Source organism: Heloderma suspectum, chromosome 5 (genome assembly GCF_057233095.1).
Source record: "Heloderma suspectum isolate Gila_16-S chromosome 5, 16-S_ref, whole genome shotgun sequence".
Lineage (NCBI taxonomy): Eukaryota > Metazoa > Chordata > Lepidosauria > Squamata > Helodermatidae > Heloderma > Heloderma suspectum.
The window spans coordinates 29,055,654-29,078,363 of record NC_139462.1 but is presented as its reverse complement, the minus strand read 5'-3'; the positions used below and the strand labels follow the sequence as shown (position 1 = coordinate 29,078,363).

General features: G+C 40.2%; 1 protein-coding gene across 2 annotated transcripts in view; it reads right to left on the bottom strand.

Annotated features, from left to right (window-relative positions):
- Nucleotides 1–22,710, bottom strand: part of PDLIM5 (PDZ and LIM domain 5) — a 197,883-nt gene that overhangs the window by 138,693 nt on the left and 36,480 nt on the right. For both annotated transcript variants that reach the window (XM_084855643.1, XM_084855644.1), the window contains exon 3: nt 5,093–5,244. In XM_084855643.1, coding sequence (XP_084711769.1) covers nt 5,093–5,244 — 152 coding nt within the window. The remainder of the gene's footprint in view (nt 1–5,092; nt 5,245–22,710) is intronic.

Here is a 22,710-nt window from a genome sequence, read left to right as displayed (position 1 = left end):
TTCACAACACTAATTTTTCTGAACATGCCACAGTACTGAAGGGTACAGAGTCTCACACACATGTAATTTCTGTGGATGAGATCTGGTAGATAGAAGAATTCATTAAAGAACTAAAATAAATGTGTGGCATTGAACAGATATGGAATAATACATAACCAGAGATTCCTTTCATAATACAGAACAGCAAAGAAAGGAAATCCTCAACGCAATGAAGAGGAATAATGCCTCTCTAAAACAGGAACCAAAGTTAACAAAGTGCAGAGGAAGAAATAAAAGAGGAATGTACTTTAAATCAGAGCTCACAAATTCAGTTTTCTAAAGAACTTCCATGAAGCTGTTTAAGAATGCCTCTTGAACTTTTGGAAGAGTGGGATGGGTTGTAAATAGCCATTTTACAGTTTAAAATGTCTATGGAAATGAAGAAGTATAAAATCAGACAAAAATAAGTTTGCCAGCCACTTTCTTCTCAGGGTATCCCTTCCTGCCCTTAGCTTCCCTTTAAAGATGACCCTCATGTGAACACTTTTTTGTTTTGCAATAAAAATACAACACACAAACTAGATTCAAACCAAGAAATAGGAGTATTTAATAGTTTAAATGGTATTAATCTCTAAGAGCTTATTTCCCAAGTATATCCTTTGTTCATTTCCCCCCATCTATACTCTGTTGAGACTGCATGCTAGGATTGTTTTCAGACAGACACAAACTCCCAAGACTTTTCAGAGGGCTGGATCTAGGCTTGTTCTTTTCCCGCCTACTGATGCTCTGATCAAATTCCTCCCACACCAAAGCTGTGTTTTTTTTTTTTAAAGCTTTCCATTGGTACTTTGTTACATGTGTTACATACAAGGGGGACATCAGAGCAAACCTACTGGATCAGACCAAAGACCGTTCTAGTCCAGAATCCTGTTTCCCACAGTGGCCAACCAGATGCCCTTGGGAAGTACAAAGCAAGCACAAGGGCAATAGTGCTCTCTCACTGTTGTTCTCTAGCAACTGGTATTTAGAGGCCTATAGTCATCAGGACTAGTAGCCATTCATAGCCTTATCCTCCATGAATTTGCCTAATCCCCTTTTAAGGTGAATTCAATAGTTTACCGAATTCAATAGTTTACCGATGTGCTGTGTGAAGAAGTACTTCCTGTTGTCTGCCCTGAATCTCCAACCATTCAGCTTCATTGGATGATCCCTGTTTGTACGGTTATGAGACTTTGCTCTATCTACTTTCTCCACACCATACATAGTTTTATACACCTCTATCACCCTGAACGCATAGAATCAAAAATGGAGCAAGTGGAATGTTACAATTACTATTTTCAATCCTTTCAATTACTGATCTCTACAGAAGCAAAGTTTGCAGCAGAACATTCTCATTCAATCAAATTTGAAATAGCTGTAGCTCAGTGGCAGAGCACATGCTTTGCATGCAAAAGGTCCCAGGTTCAATACCCCGCTTCTCGAGGTAGGGCTAGGAAAGTATTCTGTCTGAAACTCTGGAGAGCTGCTGCCAGTCATTGTTGACAATATTTCGTGAGGTGAACCAACGATCTGACTCAGTATAAGGGCAGCTTCTTATGTTCTATTTTCAGTAGCTTATAAAATAATTTGTGTGTTGAATGAATGGAATTGAAGTCTGTCTAAAAAGAAGCATCTGGTTTCCATCTGTTCTCATGGGAAACAAGAAAGTACTTTGGCTGAAAAAGAAAAATCAAAGACTGGGTGGGGAGCAAAAGTCTTACAAAGCCACTGGGGAGGTTGGATTGCTGTGAAAGATGCTTACCATCATGTTCATAACCTTAAATAGATTACATATGACCAATGATGTGAACAAAGCATACTATACCATACACAAAGCAAATAATTTGAAGTGAAACTTGCAAGTAAATTTGAGCAGAAAGTGATCAAAAGAAGAACAATATCACTCACTACCAGTTTCCTATCACCTGAATTCCCTTCTTAATTCACTGCATCCCTGATCCCTCAGTTCTATTCTCTTCTTGTCAGCCTGATGCATGGTCAGGGGGTATGTTAATGCTGCGTTCCGTTCAATATGCAACACGCTCTTGATACTAATGAAGATAGTATTAGTAGCTGCAGCAGCTGCAGAGAACATTATCTGCATATTCCATCACTCTTGAAGTGCCATTCTTAGAAGAACAAAATGTTAAAGAACATGTACAAGAACGTGTGCTTTTAAATGGATAAGTGATAGAACATATCTAACGAACAGAGGGAGCTGCTTAAGAATGCCAACACAGATACATACTTGTTTGGATATGCTCTCCCTAATGGGAATTTCTTCTTCTGTGAATTTTCAGGCATACATTGGGCAATCACTCAACAGTTTTATGAATACAAACAGGACGGCGTCTGTGGCTGCAGTGGCTTGTGGTAGCTTAAATAAGTCACACTGAGCCACAGCAATCGTGTGCACCTGGTCAATGTAAGCAGTGGGTGAGGGAAGCAAAACTGACATTCCTCTGAGTGTACCTTTTTGTGTTAACAGTCCCCCCACACACACACACTCCAACACCAGAAGAGGTGAAACATATAAATACATATGGCAGCTCATCTCACTGATGCTGGTCCTAACATGACCACAGCAAAAAGAAGAGTTTTGTTTTAAGTAACTAGAGGTGATAATAAAATAAAATAATAATTGGGCTGATCTGATGACTGTATTGCCGAACTTTGCTATATCCTATGCTTTTAATTACAGATATCATGTTTGCTATTTTTGAAAATTTACTTTAACACAAATTGTGAAATCCTAAGTGGGCCATTACCTAAGGGGTAGCTGTGCTAGTCAGCTGCAGCAAAAACAGAGTCTTGTGGCACCCGAAAGCGTAACACATTTTTTATGGTTTCAGTTTTTATGGACTAGAATACACTTCATCAGATACTTGAAGCATTGTCCACAGTTGGCAGGCATATAACGTATAGGCATATTGAGAAAAAAAGAAGTAAGCTGTGAGGATCAGAGGGAAATTAAATGCACCCCCCAAAAGTACTGTGATAAGGTTTAAATATCAAGGTTTAAACGCATATAAAATAATTATAGTGAACATTCACAAAACATTGCTAATGATTACAAAAACTTCCTAGCACAGGATAACACATCATGCATGCTGATGAACTAGGCTCTAGTGCATAAAAGCTTGTGAGTCTTTGAGGCAGCCTTCTCCAGCCCATTACCCTGGGGATGATGGAAGTTGTAGCCCAGTGCATCTGGAGGGCACTGGGTTGGAGAAAGGTGCTTTAAGGTGCCATAAGATGTTTTTGCCAGTAGGAAAATGTTTCTTAGGCACTGCTACTGAAAGAACACTGTCTAATGCTTCTGGGATCCAAAGAGGATTAAAAACAGATGGGAGAATACAGGACTGGAAACTGGCACAAACCCGTAAGACAACTTTCCCTCTTAAACAATGCTAAGATGCCAGGTCTGGAACCAGAGGACAATTTATTTGATCTTTGCTTGCCTAATCCTGTGATAAGCTGACTCTGCCTCCAGCTGTCAGGTAGCAGACACTAGTGACTCATATCCTGTATGGGGGCTGACTCATTTGCTATCAGAATAATTTAGTGGAAAGCTCCAAGGATCTTTCAAGCTAGGCATCAAATAAAGGCTAAAAACCGGGACTGTTGCCACTTCTTTTCCTATATAAGTTGTCACTGTTCTATGGTACCTCCTTAGAAAGCAGGTTTTGATGAGCAAATCAACTGCTCTTGCAAATCTCAATGGAAGTCATGAACAAAAAGAAAAGGGGGAAAAAGAGGAGTCAAATCCGTTTCTTTAGGTTTGAGACAAGCTCATTCTTATAAGCCTACATGGGTAGTCTTTTTATCCCCATAACTGATAATGGGGATAAAAAAGCAGAAAGAATGAGTAAAATTCTCCTCCACAAAGCCAAGCTGTCACAATAACCTGCTTGCCTGTGACAGGTTCCAGGTGTTAGAAAGGAAGGTATGCATAAACAGAGAATGGAGAACTCCATTCATTTGCAACTTCTGATCAGACCTATGCTGACCACATTAGTTAATAGTAGTTGATCCAGTTATTATTTCCTATTAACTCATACAAATAATAGTTACCTATTCTTTTTAATTAACTATTACTGAACTCAGTAAGGCTTTATGCTAACACTATCTATTGGCTGTAAATTCAAAGGATCAGTCAAGTATAGTATTTCTTACCCTTTGTTCAAAACACTCAATACTTTGTCTTGAAAGTAGAACTTAAAGCATCTCAGAATCTCCGGAATACTATGATCTTGTTAATATGAAAAAAACAACATACTAGTAAAAGTTCTGCTCATTTTTTCAAGTTAGCTGCCCCAGTGGTGAGAGGAACACTGGAACATAAACCTGCCTGAATGATGCACCCCCGAAAACAGAGTAAATGGTCTACAGCTGTGTGGGATGAGCTACAGTCAGCTTTGTGATGAGGGGAGATATATTCAAGCTCATTTAGTACTCTTTTCATGTTCCAAGGCTGAAACATCATGTTCAGAACTAGTTCCTGGGCTGAGCTGTAACTTAAACTCTGGCTTCGTAGTATGTATTCCACCACCATCACCCCTCTTTCCCAAACCAAATCAGTGGCTAGAAAACACACATATCTAGAACTTTTAAAACTTTTAAGCAATGGGTAATGTAATTCTACCAAAACATTTTCTATTTTCCACACAGGGACACAGAAGCAGAATTTTTAAAGGGTTTTTTATTATACTAGTCTCATTTCCTACAGGATATAGAAAAAGAGCGACGGGATATGCAATTTAAAATGGAAGTTCTTGAGGAGATATTATGAACAGCACTAAGTTAGGTGACATTTTAGATCTGTATTAGAAAGATTAGGAATTATTTGTATACATGGATGTTTGGCAGTTTTGGATCATACAACTGCTCAACCATTTTACTAAAAATAAATGAACTGATGGTGCCTTTTAGGGCTACACGACTCTCATTACCATTACATCACAAACAAAGGGTGCTATCAAACATAGAAAGAATTACTAACATTGCAACATACAAAGAAGAATGCATTTTTTTTCTTTAAAGGAAAAGATATTATTTTAAAAAAAGTTTTTACCTCTGCAGATTCATAGTCAGGTTGCCTGAACAGGTCTTGATCTTGTTTTGTGCTTCCAGGTGAGTCATGCCATCTGCACTTATCCCATCAATACTAAGAACCACGTCACCTATTCCAACGTTTGCATTAGCTGCTTTGCCTCCATCGCTCAACTGCAAGATCAAATGCAATAATGTAAGCATTATTCATTTTAAATTACCTTCCAAGATATCCTGAGAATCAACAGCTGGACTTTGTAGAGTTTCAAGTTGAACTAAGTGGTCATTTGAGACCAGGGGTTCTAAACTTTCTTACAAGGAGTCTTCCAAAGGACCGAGTCACACTATCCCATCAGACTGTGGTGGCCACTGGAAAATATTCAGTTCACACTTTAATTCTAGCTCCAGCAGCTTGTGATAAAGGGGGCAATTTATGTAACTACTGGCCGGGTTTGCTGAGCTCTACACAAGCTGGCTTTTAGAATGCCACTGCAACTCAATTTAACTGGGGTTGGTGTGTTACAACCACACAACAGTCAACACATGATAACTGCAACAAATCACAATCTCTGCACGTGCCATTAGGTGTAGCACTCTCAGCACAGGCTCAGTGTTTTCTGGTGGAAGCCATGTGTTGTTGGCACGGTCATGTAATTCTGAACCAATCCCTACCCCACAACCATGAGGGCCAAGCTTTGACGTGCAACTTTAGGAAGACATTATAGCTAATGTCTTTATCACTTCTGGCCTAGAATGGTAACAAACGGAATAAGGGAAATCAACATCACTAACCGACAAAAATTGGGAGTGGGAAACCATCCATAAAGTTGTCAGTGCTGCACAAATTGGAAAGAGCTGAGTTGAAAAAACATCCCATTCCCTGGACTAACTAGGGAACATGTCTGCACAAGCCCCGTGCAGGGCAACCACTTCACACTGCTATCAGCAAATTCATTTATCTCCTTAGAGAGGACAACCTCATGTTTTGTGAACCCTAGATGTAAAACTCTAGATCCTTTTCGTGCAGTGTGGCACTATGATTCATCAGCTACAACTGAAGAGAGCAGCCCCACAAAATGCAATAAAAAATTACGAGATATAAATGGATGCAGAAATGTTATCAACGTGGTAGCTGTACCAGCACAAGGTGTAGGTGTAGCAGTGCCTATCTCTGCAGGATCTGCATGTTAATTATGTAAATGGAAGTTGCACACAGAATATTAGTTACGTACATTTCATCAGCTGTGGGGAAAGCATCTGTCAGGCAATACAAATTGAGGTATTAAGAACAGCTCCAAGAACTCCAAATGCCTTAAGGAGGAAAAGCTCACACTCACACACACACACACACACACACACACAGGCTTGGATCCTAACCTAAGGAAATTCATGGAAAGAAAGCTTCCTCTCCCACTCCTTCCCCACGTAGCCCCCTACATACACCAAAAAAGCTTCCCTGGAATGTCTGGGAGCCCTCCAGAACAAGGGTTGGCAGAAATTAGATCTCCAGTTGTTTTGGACTACAACTCCCAGCATTACTGACATTCACCATGCTGGCAGGAGCTTCTGGGAGTTGAAGTCCCAAACACCTGGATATCTACGTTCTGCCCACCCCTGTCCCAGAACAATGTGGGATGGGGCACACTGGGGTGGAAGGGACAGCCAGCTTACTGTAGGATTCAAGCTTGATTTGGGGTGATTCCCTCTTCCTGCAGAAACCCCACTCCTATTGTTCAGGAGAGTCCCCCAAACCTCCAGAGAGCATTTTCAGGGGTCGCAGAGGAGGGACATGAAACTGTCATTTCATAAATTTTCTTAAGTTAACTTATCTTAGGATCCAAGCCAGAGAAGGTTTGATTTAGGTGCGTGCATAACTTTCATGCAAACAAAATCGAATACAAAGCTATCAGATTTAAACCGAAACTATGTGCCAAATCAAAATGAATGTTCAAATATAACTATTTTCCTTTCTTCAGTTTTGCATTATTAATCTCACTGCTCTATTTATATTGTAAGCAAAAGCTCCTACAAAACCATACCTATATCACATTTCTGAACAACTGTTAACTACAGAAAAGGTGTGAAAAATAACCAAAGGTTTTCCCACCATGTAAGACTTGCAACTTCAGACAGTCTAGAAAACTCATTTTAGCAGATAGAAAGGCAACAGTATTAAAAGTATGTCAACCTTTCTCATATACCACTATGTACCACTTAGCATCTTTTCCTTGGGCATCTGGAATGCATTTAAGTGCAGATCCTGCAACACTGATACGCTTAAAGCATTTTAATGCAAGGTAGGAAACTTTAATATAGATGACTCTATACAAAAGCTCACATCTAATTTTCTAGAACAAAACTAATTAAAAAAGTTACTTATTACCAATATACCAATATAAAGTAAATAACAACAACAGAGCAGCTCTTGTATAAAGTAGACAGCCTGGCCCTATAGCTTTTAACTGAGCTATTTGATATTTAAAGATCTAGACAAAATTTGCAAGCAATGTCAGCATTAGTTAGTGTCTCTTGCCTAAAATGGTGGTCTCTAATTTCTCTTGTCTGAAGAGAATGAAAATAGTACAACAGTTATTCAGCAGCAAGTGAATGAATGGCACTACCACTGGGAATATGTATAAAATCTTAAAAGAACATAGAGATGGAAAGAACAGGTTATCCTTTCCATTCAGCTTGCCAATGTGAGATTATTCCCTACTGCATGTTCATGTATGCTTCTGTTCTGTGTAGTTTCAAGTGTCTCACGGCATGGGGTTCCATAGCTCTCTCTAAAAATGTATTACAGTGCTGCACTGTTACATAGACTTTGCTGTTGAGAAATTAATTACCGCCGCCTCATTCACATAAAGAGCATTCAATCTTGTAGTGGGGGAAAATTCCACTGCTTACATTTCCATCTATTACTTCTATTTATTAACTATAATTCACTCATCAACGATAAGTCATGCTTGATTCTAGGTTTCTGTTCTTGCCAATGCACTTTAATTTCTATAATATTTTTATTTAGCATCACTATATTTTAATTCCCTTAATTTCATTTCTTTATTTAGCCTTGTGGAGAAATGATGGTTGTTTCTTAATTCTCTTCCTATTGCATTTCTGTGTTCTCACTGATTCTTTGAGTATTTAAGACACAAGCATTTAAGATCAACTGGAAAGTCCCAAAGCAGAGAGACCTAGGCTTGATTTGTACAGGAAGTCAGCCACAAACATCCCACATACTTTTGGTTCCATATAAATACATTTAGGCTGCAGTCCTATCGGGATGGCCATAAACCTCCAAACTTGGAGGCTTATGGCCATCCGATGCAGAGTGGGAGGAATGGCTGAGGCGATCTTTGCCTCTGTGCTCCTCCCGCTCTGCATTTTGGGTAGACAGGCTTTTTCACCTGTCTAGCTGGGGCTCTGCAGAGCAGGAGGGAAGGAGGCTCAGGAGGCCTGGGGTTATGGCATAAGGAGGCCTCCCCAGTCCCCTCCCTGTCCACCGGCACTTGCCCTTTTCCTCCTCTCTGACATCACTTTTGTGACCTCTGAGAGGCAGCCGGTGCGGTTCTCTCTGCGTCACCTGTTAAGGGGAGGGGGCTCAGAATCCAAACTATCCTATGACCTCCCAGACTCTGTCTAGGAGTCATAGGATTGCTCCCTTAATCATGTACACTGGCCCCTTCACATACAATCACATGGATGCACAATTAGCATACTAATGCTACATGTAAATGGACCAGTGCACATAAGTGTATTTCAACATTACGAGGTACAGACGGAACATTCATGCACATAACAGCTTTACATTTGGCCAATATCCCACACAGAAGGCCAAAAACAAAGCAGAAACTCTGTGAGAGTTATCCATTGCTGAGGTGAACTATTTCAGACTAGAGGTGAGGGATCACATGTCTAAATGCTTGCCTACATACAAGACACACCAAACTAGTACAGAACACACTTCCTGGCATGCTAGTTTGGTGCATGTGGTTGAACATTTTATGTGGGAAGAAGCATTCAAACATCCTATCCCACATCTTTTGTCCAAAATGATCCATCTAATCAAGAGATGCATCATCTCTTGTAGAGAGATCTTGTAGAAGCTCTTATTTCATTTCATTTATTTCATTTATGATATTTCTATACTGCTCCATAGCCAAAGCTCTCTGTGCGGTTCACAAGCTTCTCTTCATCTGTTTAGCTCTCAGTAATTCCTTGGCAAGATTTTTGGAAGTTGGCACTGAAGACAGAAAGACCTGTTTGCCAGTCTGCAACTTCTTCCACCATCTGTGTAATACTATTACAGCAATGGGCAACCTGCAGCCCTCAACCTAATTTCAAAAGCCTCCTGAATGGGATCAGTTCAGACCTCTGGCAAGAGCCATCTATCCCATCCCTAGCAGCCTCCTGCTTGGGAACAGAGAGAGAGAGAGAGAGGTGTCAGAAAGAGAAAAGGAGAGAAAAAGAAAAGGAGTGATCCAACTTCTTTTGACTCTGGCCCTGCCCACCACTGGCTTAGGCCCTGTGCACCACCAACATGCAACCCTGAACAGATTACTCGTATAGGCCCTCAACAGAAAAAAGTTGTCTACCCCGATGTCTTACAATCAGAGCTGGAGATGGTCTTGTAGGCCATCTACTCCAACCTCCTGTTAAATGCAGGAAATCCAGAGCTACAACATCCACCAACACATAGCCACCCAATCTCTGCTTGACCTGCAGGAAGAGAAAACCCACCCATCCACTCTGGGTAATTGGTTCCATTGTCAAATTGTTCGTACTGTTATAAGCCATTTCTCTTTATGTTCAACTGAAATGTACCTTCCTGTGACTTAAGCCCATTAGATCAAGTCCTGCCTTCTCAGGCAGCATCTTTGCCATCATTTATGTGGCAGCCCTTCAGGTATTTGAAGAGCGCTATTATGTCTCCCTTCAGCCTTCTCGTCTCCAGACAAAACATATCAACTTCTTTCAACATTCCTTCACATCTGCCTCAGAGAGAGCAATCTTATGTTACCTGGGCGAGCGTCCCAGGTACCATAGGATGGCTTGGTAAAACCCTCCAAAGTTGGAGACTGCTGTCTGAACTCAGAAGGGGGAGTCTGAGGTCTGACCCCAGACCCCTTCCCCTCACAGGTTGCATGGAGAGAATGACAACGGAGAAGGAGAAAACTGACCTTGGAGGAGGAAGAAAGGGGGCATTCTGGTGGGCGGGAAGGGGAGGAGACCAGAGAAGCTATGAGTTCTTCTGAGCCTCCTCCACCTTCCTTTCCTCCCCCTCTGAAGCGCAGTCGCTAGACAGGCTGAAAGGCTCATCTGGTGAAAATCAGGAAAGACGGAGGATGGGGAAGCAAAGATCACCTCCATTGCTCCTCCTGCCCTGCCAGCTTCAGCCTGGCATGGGATAGGACATTCAGAAGCCTTTGCTTCTGAGCAGCGAGGGTGCAGTCAATAGGAATGTGCCCTCGGACCATAATCGCCTCAGGCCACATGAAGGCAGTTCCCAGCAGCCCCATGTGGCAACTAGTCATAAGACATGCAGAATTTGGTAATGGATAGGAAATTCAGCATCCTGGAGCTAGTATATCTGCAAACACATAGTCCTGACCCTGTATTTGCTATGCTAAGGGGACGTGGGAGAGATACTTACAGTAAAGTATAAAGGGATTAATTGCCCCACAAGAGGCAATTAATAACTCCCACATCTGCAGATTTCCTCTTGCAACTGTCCCAAAGCTGTTCTTTTCCCTAAACCTCCATCCAAGCAGACTAATTTCCTGTTTCAGAGCCTCATTTTTTTGAGGGGGAGTGCAGAGACACAGTATTTAAAGCTGTCTTGGGGGCCAAGATGGCCAGCAAGAAAAACATCAATCACCTCCTTAAGTCTACTGATTCTTCCCTGCTCATGCTTCCTTAACCCACACAGAGTACATTTTACTGGAAATGGAGCTCATTGATTTATGCGCAACAGTTCTTGTCCCTTTTCAGAAAGCCAATTTTAAGGCTGTTTTCTTTAAAAATGTGAAAGGTATTGAAAGTAGCTTATTCAAGCTACTGCTTCTACCAAATTTCTAAATATGCAGCAGGTGCAAGAGACAGTGGTACCGTTGAACTGTGACTATGAAATGGCACTCATCTGCTGTTATCACTGCCTGCTCCTTTTGGTGAACATGTGTAGCTTTCTGGCACAGTTAATGCTAGATGTTTGATTTGGAATGGTTCATGGAAGAAATCGCAAACTCAGCCAAATGCTATTTATAGAGATCCTCCTATTTAATCCTGTTGTAACTTCTTCTAACCTGATAGCAGAGAAGTAGCTGGTGAAATCAGGGCTGTGATTCCTCCTCCCCAAACACAAGCAAACTTTTACTTCTGCAAATACCCTAGACTATTGTCTAATACAGAATCCCAAGATTTATGTATGCGTAAGACACAACTAGAGTAATATGTGAAGCTTAATAATAATGTGGGTATTTGGATTTATTCTTTGTACCATTCCATTAACATTAATGGACTTTGTGCCCTAGTTAAGCCAAACAACTCTTTCCTGTATAAATGTGAAGCATACTGAAGCCTACCCTATCAAGTATCTGAATAAAGTTGCTGCCCAGAGTATCTTGTATATAGGCAGGATAGAAACTGGATAAAGAAATAAACATAAAGAATAGCTTGTTTATGAAAAATTTAAATTCTTGCAAGGAATTTTTAACAAGCAATTAGAATTAAGCTCTAACTGCTTAGCCAATCAGAATTAAGTTTTGAGCGATATTGGTACTGTGCCTAACTACATTTTCTCTAAATTAAGTGGCATAAGCTTCCTAATTTGTGGCAGAGAACATTCATTTCACACCTCAAAGACACGTAATGTGTCATGAGTGAACAAGCATTTGGAGAAAGCGTTTGGCTCCCCTGACGGATGGAAGGTGTTGCAGAAATGGAGTGCTGTTGGTTTTGGAATTCAACAGTTTGTGTTTTGCATCAGTGCAGTATATTTAGTGCTGCACAAGAGCTTGTACATGACATTTGCTGGTACTGTAAATGTCATTAGACACATACCATGCCATGGTATGTCACCCCTTAATAATAAGGATTCATGCATTCTGCTTGCCTGGCTGCAAAAGAACATAAATTTATAGCCAAATGATCTGCTATTTTGCCTAGAAAATGTCGCTTCCTATGGAGCTTATCTGAGAGTTCTCATTAGTGGACTTCCTGTTACTGTGAGTCTGCAGTAAAATTAAAGTGGTGTTATACAGTGAAACACATACATAGCAAAGACTGATCCAAAAGTTTGAAAGCACTGTATGATACAGTCTGATGAGACTGTTCTACTTTAGGATGCAAATGGGAAGAGAATGTATTTATTTCTGTCATTTATACCCTACCTTGCCTCCATTCAAGGCAAACTACATAGAAGTTCTGAGGTGTTCTCCCAGCCAGGGTCCAGAGCTAGGTGTCTTATTAAGCTTTCAAACCATGTCCTGGAACCAGTGAATGCTTAATTTGGAGCAGCACTACAACTTCCTACCTGAGAAAACCTGAACTGACCGTGAGAAAGTTCTAGCCTCAACTTGTTGATGTGCTACTATTCTAGGTCTTTTTGTTATTGTTCCTTAACATGGAGGACTATTCAAATATACAATTCCACATCTGCATTGTGTATGGGTAAATCCTAGGATGATTGTACCACATGCTTTCTTTTAATGTGTAAACCAGCTCTCAGTCAGCCATGTATCATATGCCTGCAGCCACTGAATCCTAGCAACTTCTCCTAGATATGCGTTTAGCAGCTAGTCAAATTAAATAAAACATTTCTTCCAAGTGAGCATCTTGCCAGAACAGCTTTCCCCAACCTGATGCCCTCCTGATATTGTGGACTTCAGTTCCCATCAGCCCCAACAATGGCCAACGGTCAGGAATATTGGGAGTTGTAGTCAAAAAAAGAACTATACTTCAAGCCAACCTGTAACAGTCATACATGGGCAGACTGCTGAAATTATTTTTATTGGCAAGCCTGTTGAGCATCGTTGTTGGGAAGGATGACAAAAAAGAACTGGAAATATAATAGAAGTTGTTTTTAAAAGGAAGGCATGTGATGCAGTGAGGATGGAGTTGAAAAGAAATGATAGCATGCATGCATTCATTCATTCATTCATTCTAGGAGCCAGTCCTACAGCAAGTTCACGAGCAATGTTTCTAGGCACTGGCATTTATTTATTTGTGTGTGTGTGTGTGTGTGTGTGTGTGTGTAGAGCTGGGTAGTGAGGCACCTTGTATTTCCCAGCTCCACAGAGTGGGTTTTTAAAGCAAAGGGGGCACTGAAGTAGGAGATCAAAATGGCGGACATTCCAAAGGTACGTACATGAGCCATGTTTATTTAAGGAAATATACAACTTTCATTCTTGATATTAAAGACCTTCAGTAGGAACACATTTTGTTACAACTCTAGCACTATGAAACCTTTCCTTATTTCCAACTGAATTAACTAGGGATACAGAATGAATTGGTCTGAAATATATATAGATCTTGATACTCGGGCACAGTTCGGGTTTGTGTCCCACAAAATCTACTTACCTGCCTTTAATCCAAACCCTCTAAGGAAGGCAGTATATCAAAATAAATAGGCCATTAGGGGTGTTCTGAAAAAACATTTTTTGAACAATAAAAGCCAGAAATAGTGTCTATAGAGGTTTTGGAAGGAATGCTTCAATGTCAGCACTGTTAGAGGAAAGCTCCTTTCTATCTTGATCTGATCTAACTACTGCAACATTCAGTAGGGCAAAAGCTCTGGTTTAGTTATTTTCCATTTCATTTACAGGGGATGAGCTGAACTTTCCTGGAAATGTCATGTGCAAAAATAAAGGTCCCAAGTTCTGTATCACCCAGTATCACTAGAACTTGTGGTTCTGCTTTTAACAGCAGTTTCCACAATTATGAATGTTTTTGCAGATATTCCCAAAATGGTAGTAATAGTTGTGGTAATTTTATTGCCACTGCTATTCTCCCCAAGAATCTCCTGCCTCTTGACTTAGTAACATATTCTGAGCTTTAATGTGCATGGATTTTGGGAGCATAATTACTAAACCTCTTCGTATATACATGACTCAGGCATCAGTAGACCACCAGGAGTTGTTTTTCTACCTCAGGCTGCCCTATTGGAAATAATAAAAAAGAAGGACTGTGCTTGATTTCCAATTGTGTGAACCAGCTAAAAGTAACACCTTGCAATTCCAGACTATAGAGCATGTTGAGAGTTCTCAATGACCACCCTCCTCACCATGATGGCCTGTGGATAGAAGACAGCTGCTCATCCACTGCCATGGAAGGGGAAATGGGCCCCTTAGCCTGGAAATTACGCCATACTCCTTTTTTAATTTCTTCTCCGTATACTCCATTATTAGCGTTGTAGTCAATTCTGTTTGCCATAGGCGATCAGGAACTCTATGCAAGTCAGTGCATGGAGCTCTATCCAGGCTAGTGAGCATGCTGGCAGTGGAGCCTGCCATCAGCTCAATCAAGTTTTTGAGGTAGCCATGGAAGAAATGAGGCCCTTTCCTCCCCAGTACGCATGGAAATGTAGTGGACTGGTAGAGGAGAGACAAAGAGATCCATTCCTCCACCACCAGCCCACTGCATTTCCATGCTGGAGGCACAGGAGGTAAGGCAGAGGAGGGAGTGCTTAATTTCTAAGCTGCATTCCTAAACTGCAGAAGTTTTTACTAGCCTGCTTTTTACTCACAAAAGGGGCTGGCAAAGGAGGGGTAAGTGCTCTGTCCATCCTTCATCCTTTTACTCTTAGAAGTAAAAAAGGAGGTTAGTAAAATAATAATTGCAGGCTAGTAAATTCGGGGGCTTATTAACAAGGCTACTACAATATTTATTATTTAATAAATTTATATCCCACTTTTTCTCCAAGGCGTTCTAGATGGCATAAATGAATCTCCACTCCCCATTTTATCCTAACAGAAACTCTGTAAGGTAAATGAGGTGCACAACTGAATCAAGGCCATCCTGAGAGCTCCATGGCTGAATATTCATCCTCCTGCTCCCATGTTTTCACTTCTCATCCTTTAAAACAGGCTTGTAAATAGCCAGTTATCTGGTGTTCCGTTGCAAGAGAAAATCAACTCAACGCAACCACTTTCAAAATAAGATAGAAATTAGGAGGGGTTTATAAACTATAAATGTGTAATACAGGTCTGAGTGGCAAGGTAAGCTCCTAAACGCTGGATGGACTAGTAACCTGGATCTTTGAACCATCTTGCAAATATATATCGAGCAAAAACACAAAGGGAGTCCTCTGGCACACCTTAAAACGGCAAGTTTATTATGGCACAATTCATGAAAGCAAATGTTTGATGAAAATATACATTTGCTGGCCATTAAAGCACAAGAGTTTACAATCAGAAACAAATGGGCTATGGGAGACAAGCCAAAATTGTACAAGATATTAACAGGAATAACAAGATATTAACAGGAATACACCTACAGTGCACTACCATGGAGATTTACAGGATAATCCTATACAGTGCAGTTCTCCCAAGTTAAGTGCTTATAGAACTGCAGCCCTATTATGTTTTATTGCTCACTTATATACTTGATTATTAAAATAGAGGGAATTACCACTGTAGAAATCATGACGTCTCAAAGCCTTTGTAATAAAATTACCAAAGGCTAATAGCTATTAAAAAGGTACAAAAGTTACCTATTTATACCAGTTTATTATACAAGCAGCTTGATGCCAATGCTTGTATATGGAAAATGCTTAAACAACCCCAGTTCTACTTATGCTTCAAAGCGAACACAATTGTGCAATATGCTAACTCACATTCTATAGTCTGTATAATTTATACAGAATAGTGTATACCATTTCCGACAGTCATGGAGCAGGATAAGGAACTATGAAGAACACTAAAGCTCTACCTCCTGAATACTATTCCCACACTTTACAAAAATATACAAGTGACTGCACACATTCAGTGCTCTTCAGCCATAAGGGCCAAGAACATGCTTTAAAAAACAGAAGGAAAAGCTGAAATGCACAATATGTGTGTGTTTACATTTAATTCTTAACATGTGTTTAAATTCTTAACTTGAATATATTCAGCCCTGCATATACCTTCTTTGAGAGCACTGTCCTTCATTTACTCTAATGGGTTATTTCATAAGAACAAGTTGCAAAAAAAGGAAAAAAGAATGGGTTTCGTTTAAGACCACAGATATTTTCTAAGTTTGGTGTTGGGAAACATGAGCAACAAAGGCCCCTCCAGAAGAATGTGTTTCTTCCCCTTTCACGGCCACTGCTTCAAAAAAAGAACAAAAAGAGAATTTTTGCATACTTTCTGGGCTGGGGTGAAAACTTCAATGGATTTTGACTGTAAGGTCATAAACAGAACATACATGGTTGTTTCACTTGAGATTATTTGATCACATCATAGCAACATTGCACAATTGATGTTCTGTTCTCAAACCGCGTAGGCTCTTAATATTGCACCATCCATATTATTTCCCCCTCCACTCTATCCTTTAGTCTAACCTCTTAGCTGAGTGTCAGTCCCAGCAGTATTTTTTTTTAGTTGATGTTTTGTTTAAACATTACTGTAAACCACCTCGAAAGGTTACTTCTACCTGAAAAGCAATATAGAAATGTTTGAAATAAATGTTTCTATTGCAACAGTTGAAGCACACTCTGCTGGAGGAGGAGGAAATCTCAAATTTGGTCACAATCTCATGTAGACACTGATAAAAAAGGAAGTCTCTTTGAATCTTCTCTTTCACTAAAAAAACAAAACTCTTCCACTTTAAGGACGTGGCTTCTTCTTTTTTTACAAGTATCTTTTGGTGGACCCACCCTAGTCCTGAAAAGGTTTCAATACACATTCCAACCACAACTCCAGACATGTACTGCAAGTCTCAAAACTCAGCTTTGCCAGGTTGTCTCTCTCCCCTTCCCAGTCAGTTTATTGGATCATTCACAAGACCAGGAACATTCTGGATCTCTACAGTGAAATGATTGCAAATAACTCACTTGGCAGTCACAAAGCAATGTCACATGAATCCACCTTAACCAAAACTAGGTCTTGATGTCAGTATTCACTCTTCATTTTCAAGAAGTGGTGACCAACTTGCTAAGACTGAGACAGCAGAAAAGTGGAGGGGAAAAATGCCCCACAGTTCGAAAAAGTTCGGAATACAACTTTTATGGAATAAACTCAGGCTGCAATCCTACACATTTACCTGGGAGCATGTCCTATTGAATTTCGTAGGCCTTACTTTTCAATTAACATGCACTGAATTGCATTGTGATTTAGTGAGATTTAGAGAGGAGTTGAGCACAGAGAAAGAAATCAAGATTTTTTTTAAAAAAATGAAAAGTAGGATTTTTCCCCATCTTCAATGCACATTCTAATACAAATAAGTCTTCGAAGCCATTGTTCTTATTAGTGGATAGGCCTGGTTATTGGGTAACATTTTGTAATGCATGGATTTACAATTCTTTATTAAGATGAATCTTTATGCAATTTTCATGCACTTTTGTGATGTCAGCTGTCAAAATTAAGATTCTGTATTCAGAATCGTAATTTTGAATAAATTTGGGCTGTATTCAGACGTCTGCTTTAGAAAGACAAGAACAAGGCTAGCCAGCTCCTGGGTTTATATGCTCCCCCTACATGGCTGGCAGTGGCTTAGAAGATTTCAATTCTGCTTTTGATTAGGCATATAACTGTTTAAACAGTTTGAAGTTGGCTTGTCTGAAACCTAACCATAGTGAATGTTAACCACAGTTTGAACAGATGACATGACAAACTGAAGATAAGCAAAAGCTGAAGCAAAAGCTTCTGGACCACGCCTCGCTGCCACAAGGAAGGAAGGGGAGAGGGAGAAGTGCACAAGCCCAGGAGGTGGCTAGGCTTGTTCACATCTCATTCAACAATCGCTTAGTGCAATAGCTCTGTGCAGCTCTGAATCCAGCCACTGTGTTTGACTAGGATGCTAGTCTCCCACTCAGCTCAACTAGGTTGCTTCATACATCTTCATTCTAACCTACCACACAGGCTAATATTAACTGGATTTGGACAATATGCCTCGGCCCATCCTGGATTATTTCACCAACGACTACCCGTGGTGCCAGGTTACATACACAACTCCACTGGGGAGTTGTTGTGTTATGTAAACCCAGCCAGCATGGGTTATGCAAGCATAAACAACCCTTGCATAACCTTAAATCTGAACACGGGTAATGCAAGGGTTGTTTAATCCACACAGAATCCATGCTCACTGGGGGTGAGCACAACACAATAGCCCCCAAGAGGGGGTTGCATATTCAAAATGGCAGCAGGCTGTTATGTCATGCGAACAGCCCCTATGAGTATAACTTGAGGGGGGTGGGACTACATATACCTCCCTCTAAAAGATATATATTTACATATTTAAGTGTATAACATGCCTTTCTACATAACGGTACCTAGAGCAGCTAGTTACCAAGACTAGACACAGCATAGAACAGTCATATAAGGATAAGATTTAAAGTTAAAGGATTTGAAAAACAGTAAGCCACTTCATGTGGATGAAGGGGGATAAATCAATTAATGGCTACTAGTCCTGATGGCTATATGCTACCTCCAGTATCAGAGGCAGTATGCTGGGGAACATGGGCAGGAGAGTGCTGTTGCACTCATGTCCTGCTTGTGAGTTTCTCATGGGCAGCTGGTTGGCCGCTGTGTTAACACAACACTAGACTAGATGGACCCTTAGTCTGATTTAGCATGGCTCTTACGTTCTTATGGGTAGACAAGCGTGCACGCATGCGTGTGTGTCTATATATTACTGCCAACAGCCATTGAACGGCACTATCAACTGTTTCTGAAATTTGAGTTTCATCAGACTGCTTCAGATGGGAGTACTTGGTGGGGGAGAGATTCTGTGCACATGGAGCTTGCAAAAGAACCCCAATGATTAAAAGGTAAAAATCTATATTATCATAAAAACTGAAATGCCAGGACTTCAATCAAATGTATGCACAGTAAAAAGAATTCCACCCCTACAATGCTAGTCAACAAAGGGAAAAAACATACTTCAAACTATAGTGATTACAATAAAGCTTAAAAGGACAACCACGTACATGTCCTGAAAAGATGTGTATGGTTATACTTCCAAGAAAAGAAAAAAGAAAAACAGTGCCCAAATAAGGAAGGGATGAGCGACTATAAAAATAGAGCCTACTAGAAGTTTAAATTACAGTTACTAAAATTCGGTCACTGCTAATATTTTAAAGTATTCAAATACATTAGCATTTTTCTGAATCCCTTAAGTTCTTTATTAAGTTGGGGTGGGGACGACTGAAGCAAAGAATTCATAGGAAGCATAGCCCCCATGAGAAAATCCAGAGAGAGTATCATTTTTCTTAATCTTAAGAAAATACATCTTAAATACTATGGTTAAAATCCAGTCTTCCACCATTACCTTCCTGCTCCTCACTGATAAAAATTTTACAGGCTCAATTTAGATGTGGTTGTATTTTCTACAGAACTTGTGCAGTCCACTTCTATTCATGTTTAATCAGAAGCCAGTCCCACTTGATGAAAGGGGTTGGACTCTAAGGTGATACAAGAGCAAAGGACTGCGGTCTTAAGAGCTATATAATCGTCTATTCTAATTTTCAAAATAAACCCAGTAAAGGAGATCAGCAACATCCTTATTTCACAACAGGGAAAACTAGACTGCTAGAATCTAGATCTAGCAGCTAATCTTCACTTTCACAAAACTACTCACTAAATTCACAGCTAAGCAGCATTTTGAATTGAGGTGCACCACACCCAAGCCCAGAACTGCATTCAACAAAACATACTAAGCGAAACTAAGTTGAAAATGAAAGCATAGCAATCTCAAAAAATATATAAAACTGAACAAAAATAGTTGTAAATTCCAAGAACATGTTCAGTTGCAGAGACCGAGAGCGGCATATTGTGGTGGAGATGTTTTAGATTTTCCTTTTAATTAAAAGCTACTAGTTTTAGGACATGAGGGTAAAGATCACTTGAAAAACAAGATTAGCTACAGGAAAGCATCAAAGAGACAAAGAACAGGACATGGTGCTGATAAAACACAGTAGCTCAGACATTTGCATTCAGTGTCAACTTCCAAAATGACTAACGTGTCCTGGAGCTGCTTTTGGCCTTTATGTTCCTTGCCTCATTCTGAACAAGCACAATGCGTCATAATTTCAGTTCTCACTGACAATAAAAAAACCTCCCACCACTCTGCAGTCAGCTTCAAAAGAGACACAGATGTTACCTTTGAGCACTACAGGGTACAGTGGCAACTCAAAGCAACAAAAACTATTTTTAAAAGCAAGACTCCTTCCTAGGAAAACTGAGCAGAAAGAATTAGCCATTTAATACAGCTGAAGTGACAACAGCAAGTCACAGAGCAGAGGGTACAGAAGACGGGAGTAAAAATAAGAGGAAGGAGAAAGAAGCCATTTTAAAAATTTAGAATAGAGGAACAGAGATAATCTTTGGAAATGATACAATAGAAGAAAGACAAGTATGGACCAATTTATAAACATATAGCAGAGAGGGAAACCATTAGGTTCCCCAGTGGTGAGAAGAATCTACAGTCATGTTTCTTAATGGGACTGCCTAAAACAATGTAGCCACTTGCTAATCCAAGTGAAGACTTTCCTCCTTAATTTATGAACCACCTTTGTCTGAGCAGAAGAACACACAGGTCTCTGCAACCTCTCATTTGTTATGAGTATTGACTATAATGGGGCCAACAGGACACGTAACCATTGGGACCAACCCTTGAGATAGCTCTATTCGCTTGCTTTGACCTCCTTTAAGGCCATGAGCTGGAAAATCTAGAGTATGCATAGCTCAAGCAAGCTAAAGGGTATCCTCTGAAAATCTACAGAAGGAAAACTAGCAGCAGTTACAAATGCTTGAAAGTGTGTGTGTGTGTGTGTGTGTGCGCGCGCGCATGCATATGTGTGTGTACAGATAGATAATCTCAGGTTTCTAAAATAAGGATGTGGAGGGGGAGATTGGAATCACCCCAGAGAAGAACATCTAAATATGTAACAATATTTACTTTTAGAATGTTTGGTAAATAACAATATTAATGAAGTAACAACTAGAACTACATAAACCAAACAATGAACAAATCTAGCTTTCACCTACGATTCACTACAACGCACAGTTTGACTGTTGATAGACCAGCAACAATAGCTTTCCCAGGTCCTTCAGTCTGTTCTTGCTGGCTTCTGTTGTGGAGGTCCACTCTTCTTCTCTGGCTCTAAATGACTCTTGCTCTTCACCACATTGCTGCCTTCCTTGAACTTCCTTCTCAGCAGCTCTACTTAACTCCTCTGTTTCCTTCTCCTCTTCTTCTCCAACTGTTTCATCCCACTCTCTATTTTCTCAATTCCATGCTCCTCACAGTTTACACAGCTCATTCCAAGGCCCTTAAGTTAGGGGGTAGGTATTATATGTGTGTGTCCAGGATCCAACAAACTACTTCAGGTGCACTCAAGGGCTTTGGCACACCTAGTGGGCTACCAGTTTATTTAATCCTTTGAACTGCAGTGTGCGTGTGTGTGAGAGAGAGAGAGAGAGAGAGAGAGAGAGAGAGAAAGAAAGAAAGAAAGAAAGAAAGAAAGAAAGAAAGAAAGAATTAGTTTACTATTACAGAAGATTATTTATCTAGTTAAGCACCGATGGTTAAATCTTGCTTCCTTATCCAATATCTGTCTCACCAACTAAGAACGAAAGAAGCCTTAGCCATAGTGGTCAGTTAAGTTCTTTTTTGGTCTTTTATGTGCGAAATTAACAGAGAAAAAGATTCTGCAAAGACAGACAATCCTCAAAAACTTCTGTACTAAGCAAAGAGCTCTAATTTCAGTAATACGTTATAAGAAAGACTCGACGTTAATGCTCTAGGGAGGGCAAAAGTTATTTAGAGCCCTGGCACACTACACTGGCATGTCACTTTTACACTGCACTGGCATATTAAATTTCAGCTCGGCAACATAATAAACCTTTAGATTCATCTCTAACCCCCAGACCCCACAACAGAATTTTATATTATATATTTTCCCAAAGAACTTCTGCTATGTCCAGATGTGCAAATAAGATTACAAGGAACTGAAATACATAACAGATGCTTGGAAGAAAGAAGGCCCTGCATGGAAGTAAAATGTGCACTGTACATCAAAACTTCTTTTAAAAGTTGCCGCTGCTTCCAACCAATCACTCAGACATTATATTCAGATTCACCTTTGAAGCAAACTTTTTAGAGTAGTATCTGAAGACAGACTATTACTCCCGCCCTGCTTTTTAAGGACTCAAACCATTTTTCAAATACAGTTTTCCATAGCGACACGAATTCCTATTGCTATGCTTGATGAACGAGCGTGCAGTACTTCAATGTCACGAGAAACCAGTAGCATATTCAGATTCCACATACTACTGATAACAGTAGTATATTCAGATTCCACATACTACTGATTGCAGCACTCCTAAGCAGACTTTGGAACCTAGGTTCCAATGCAATGTACATCAGAGGTCATTCACGTCATACATGGACACTCCTGGAATTAGGGACATGGTGTTCTGATGTAGACCAGTGTACATACCC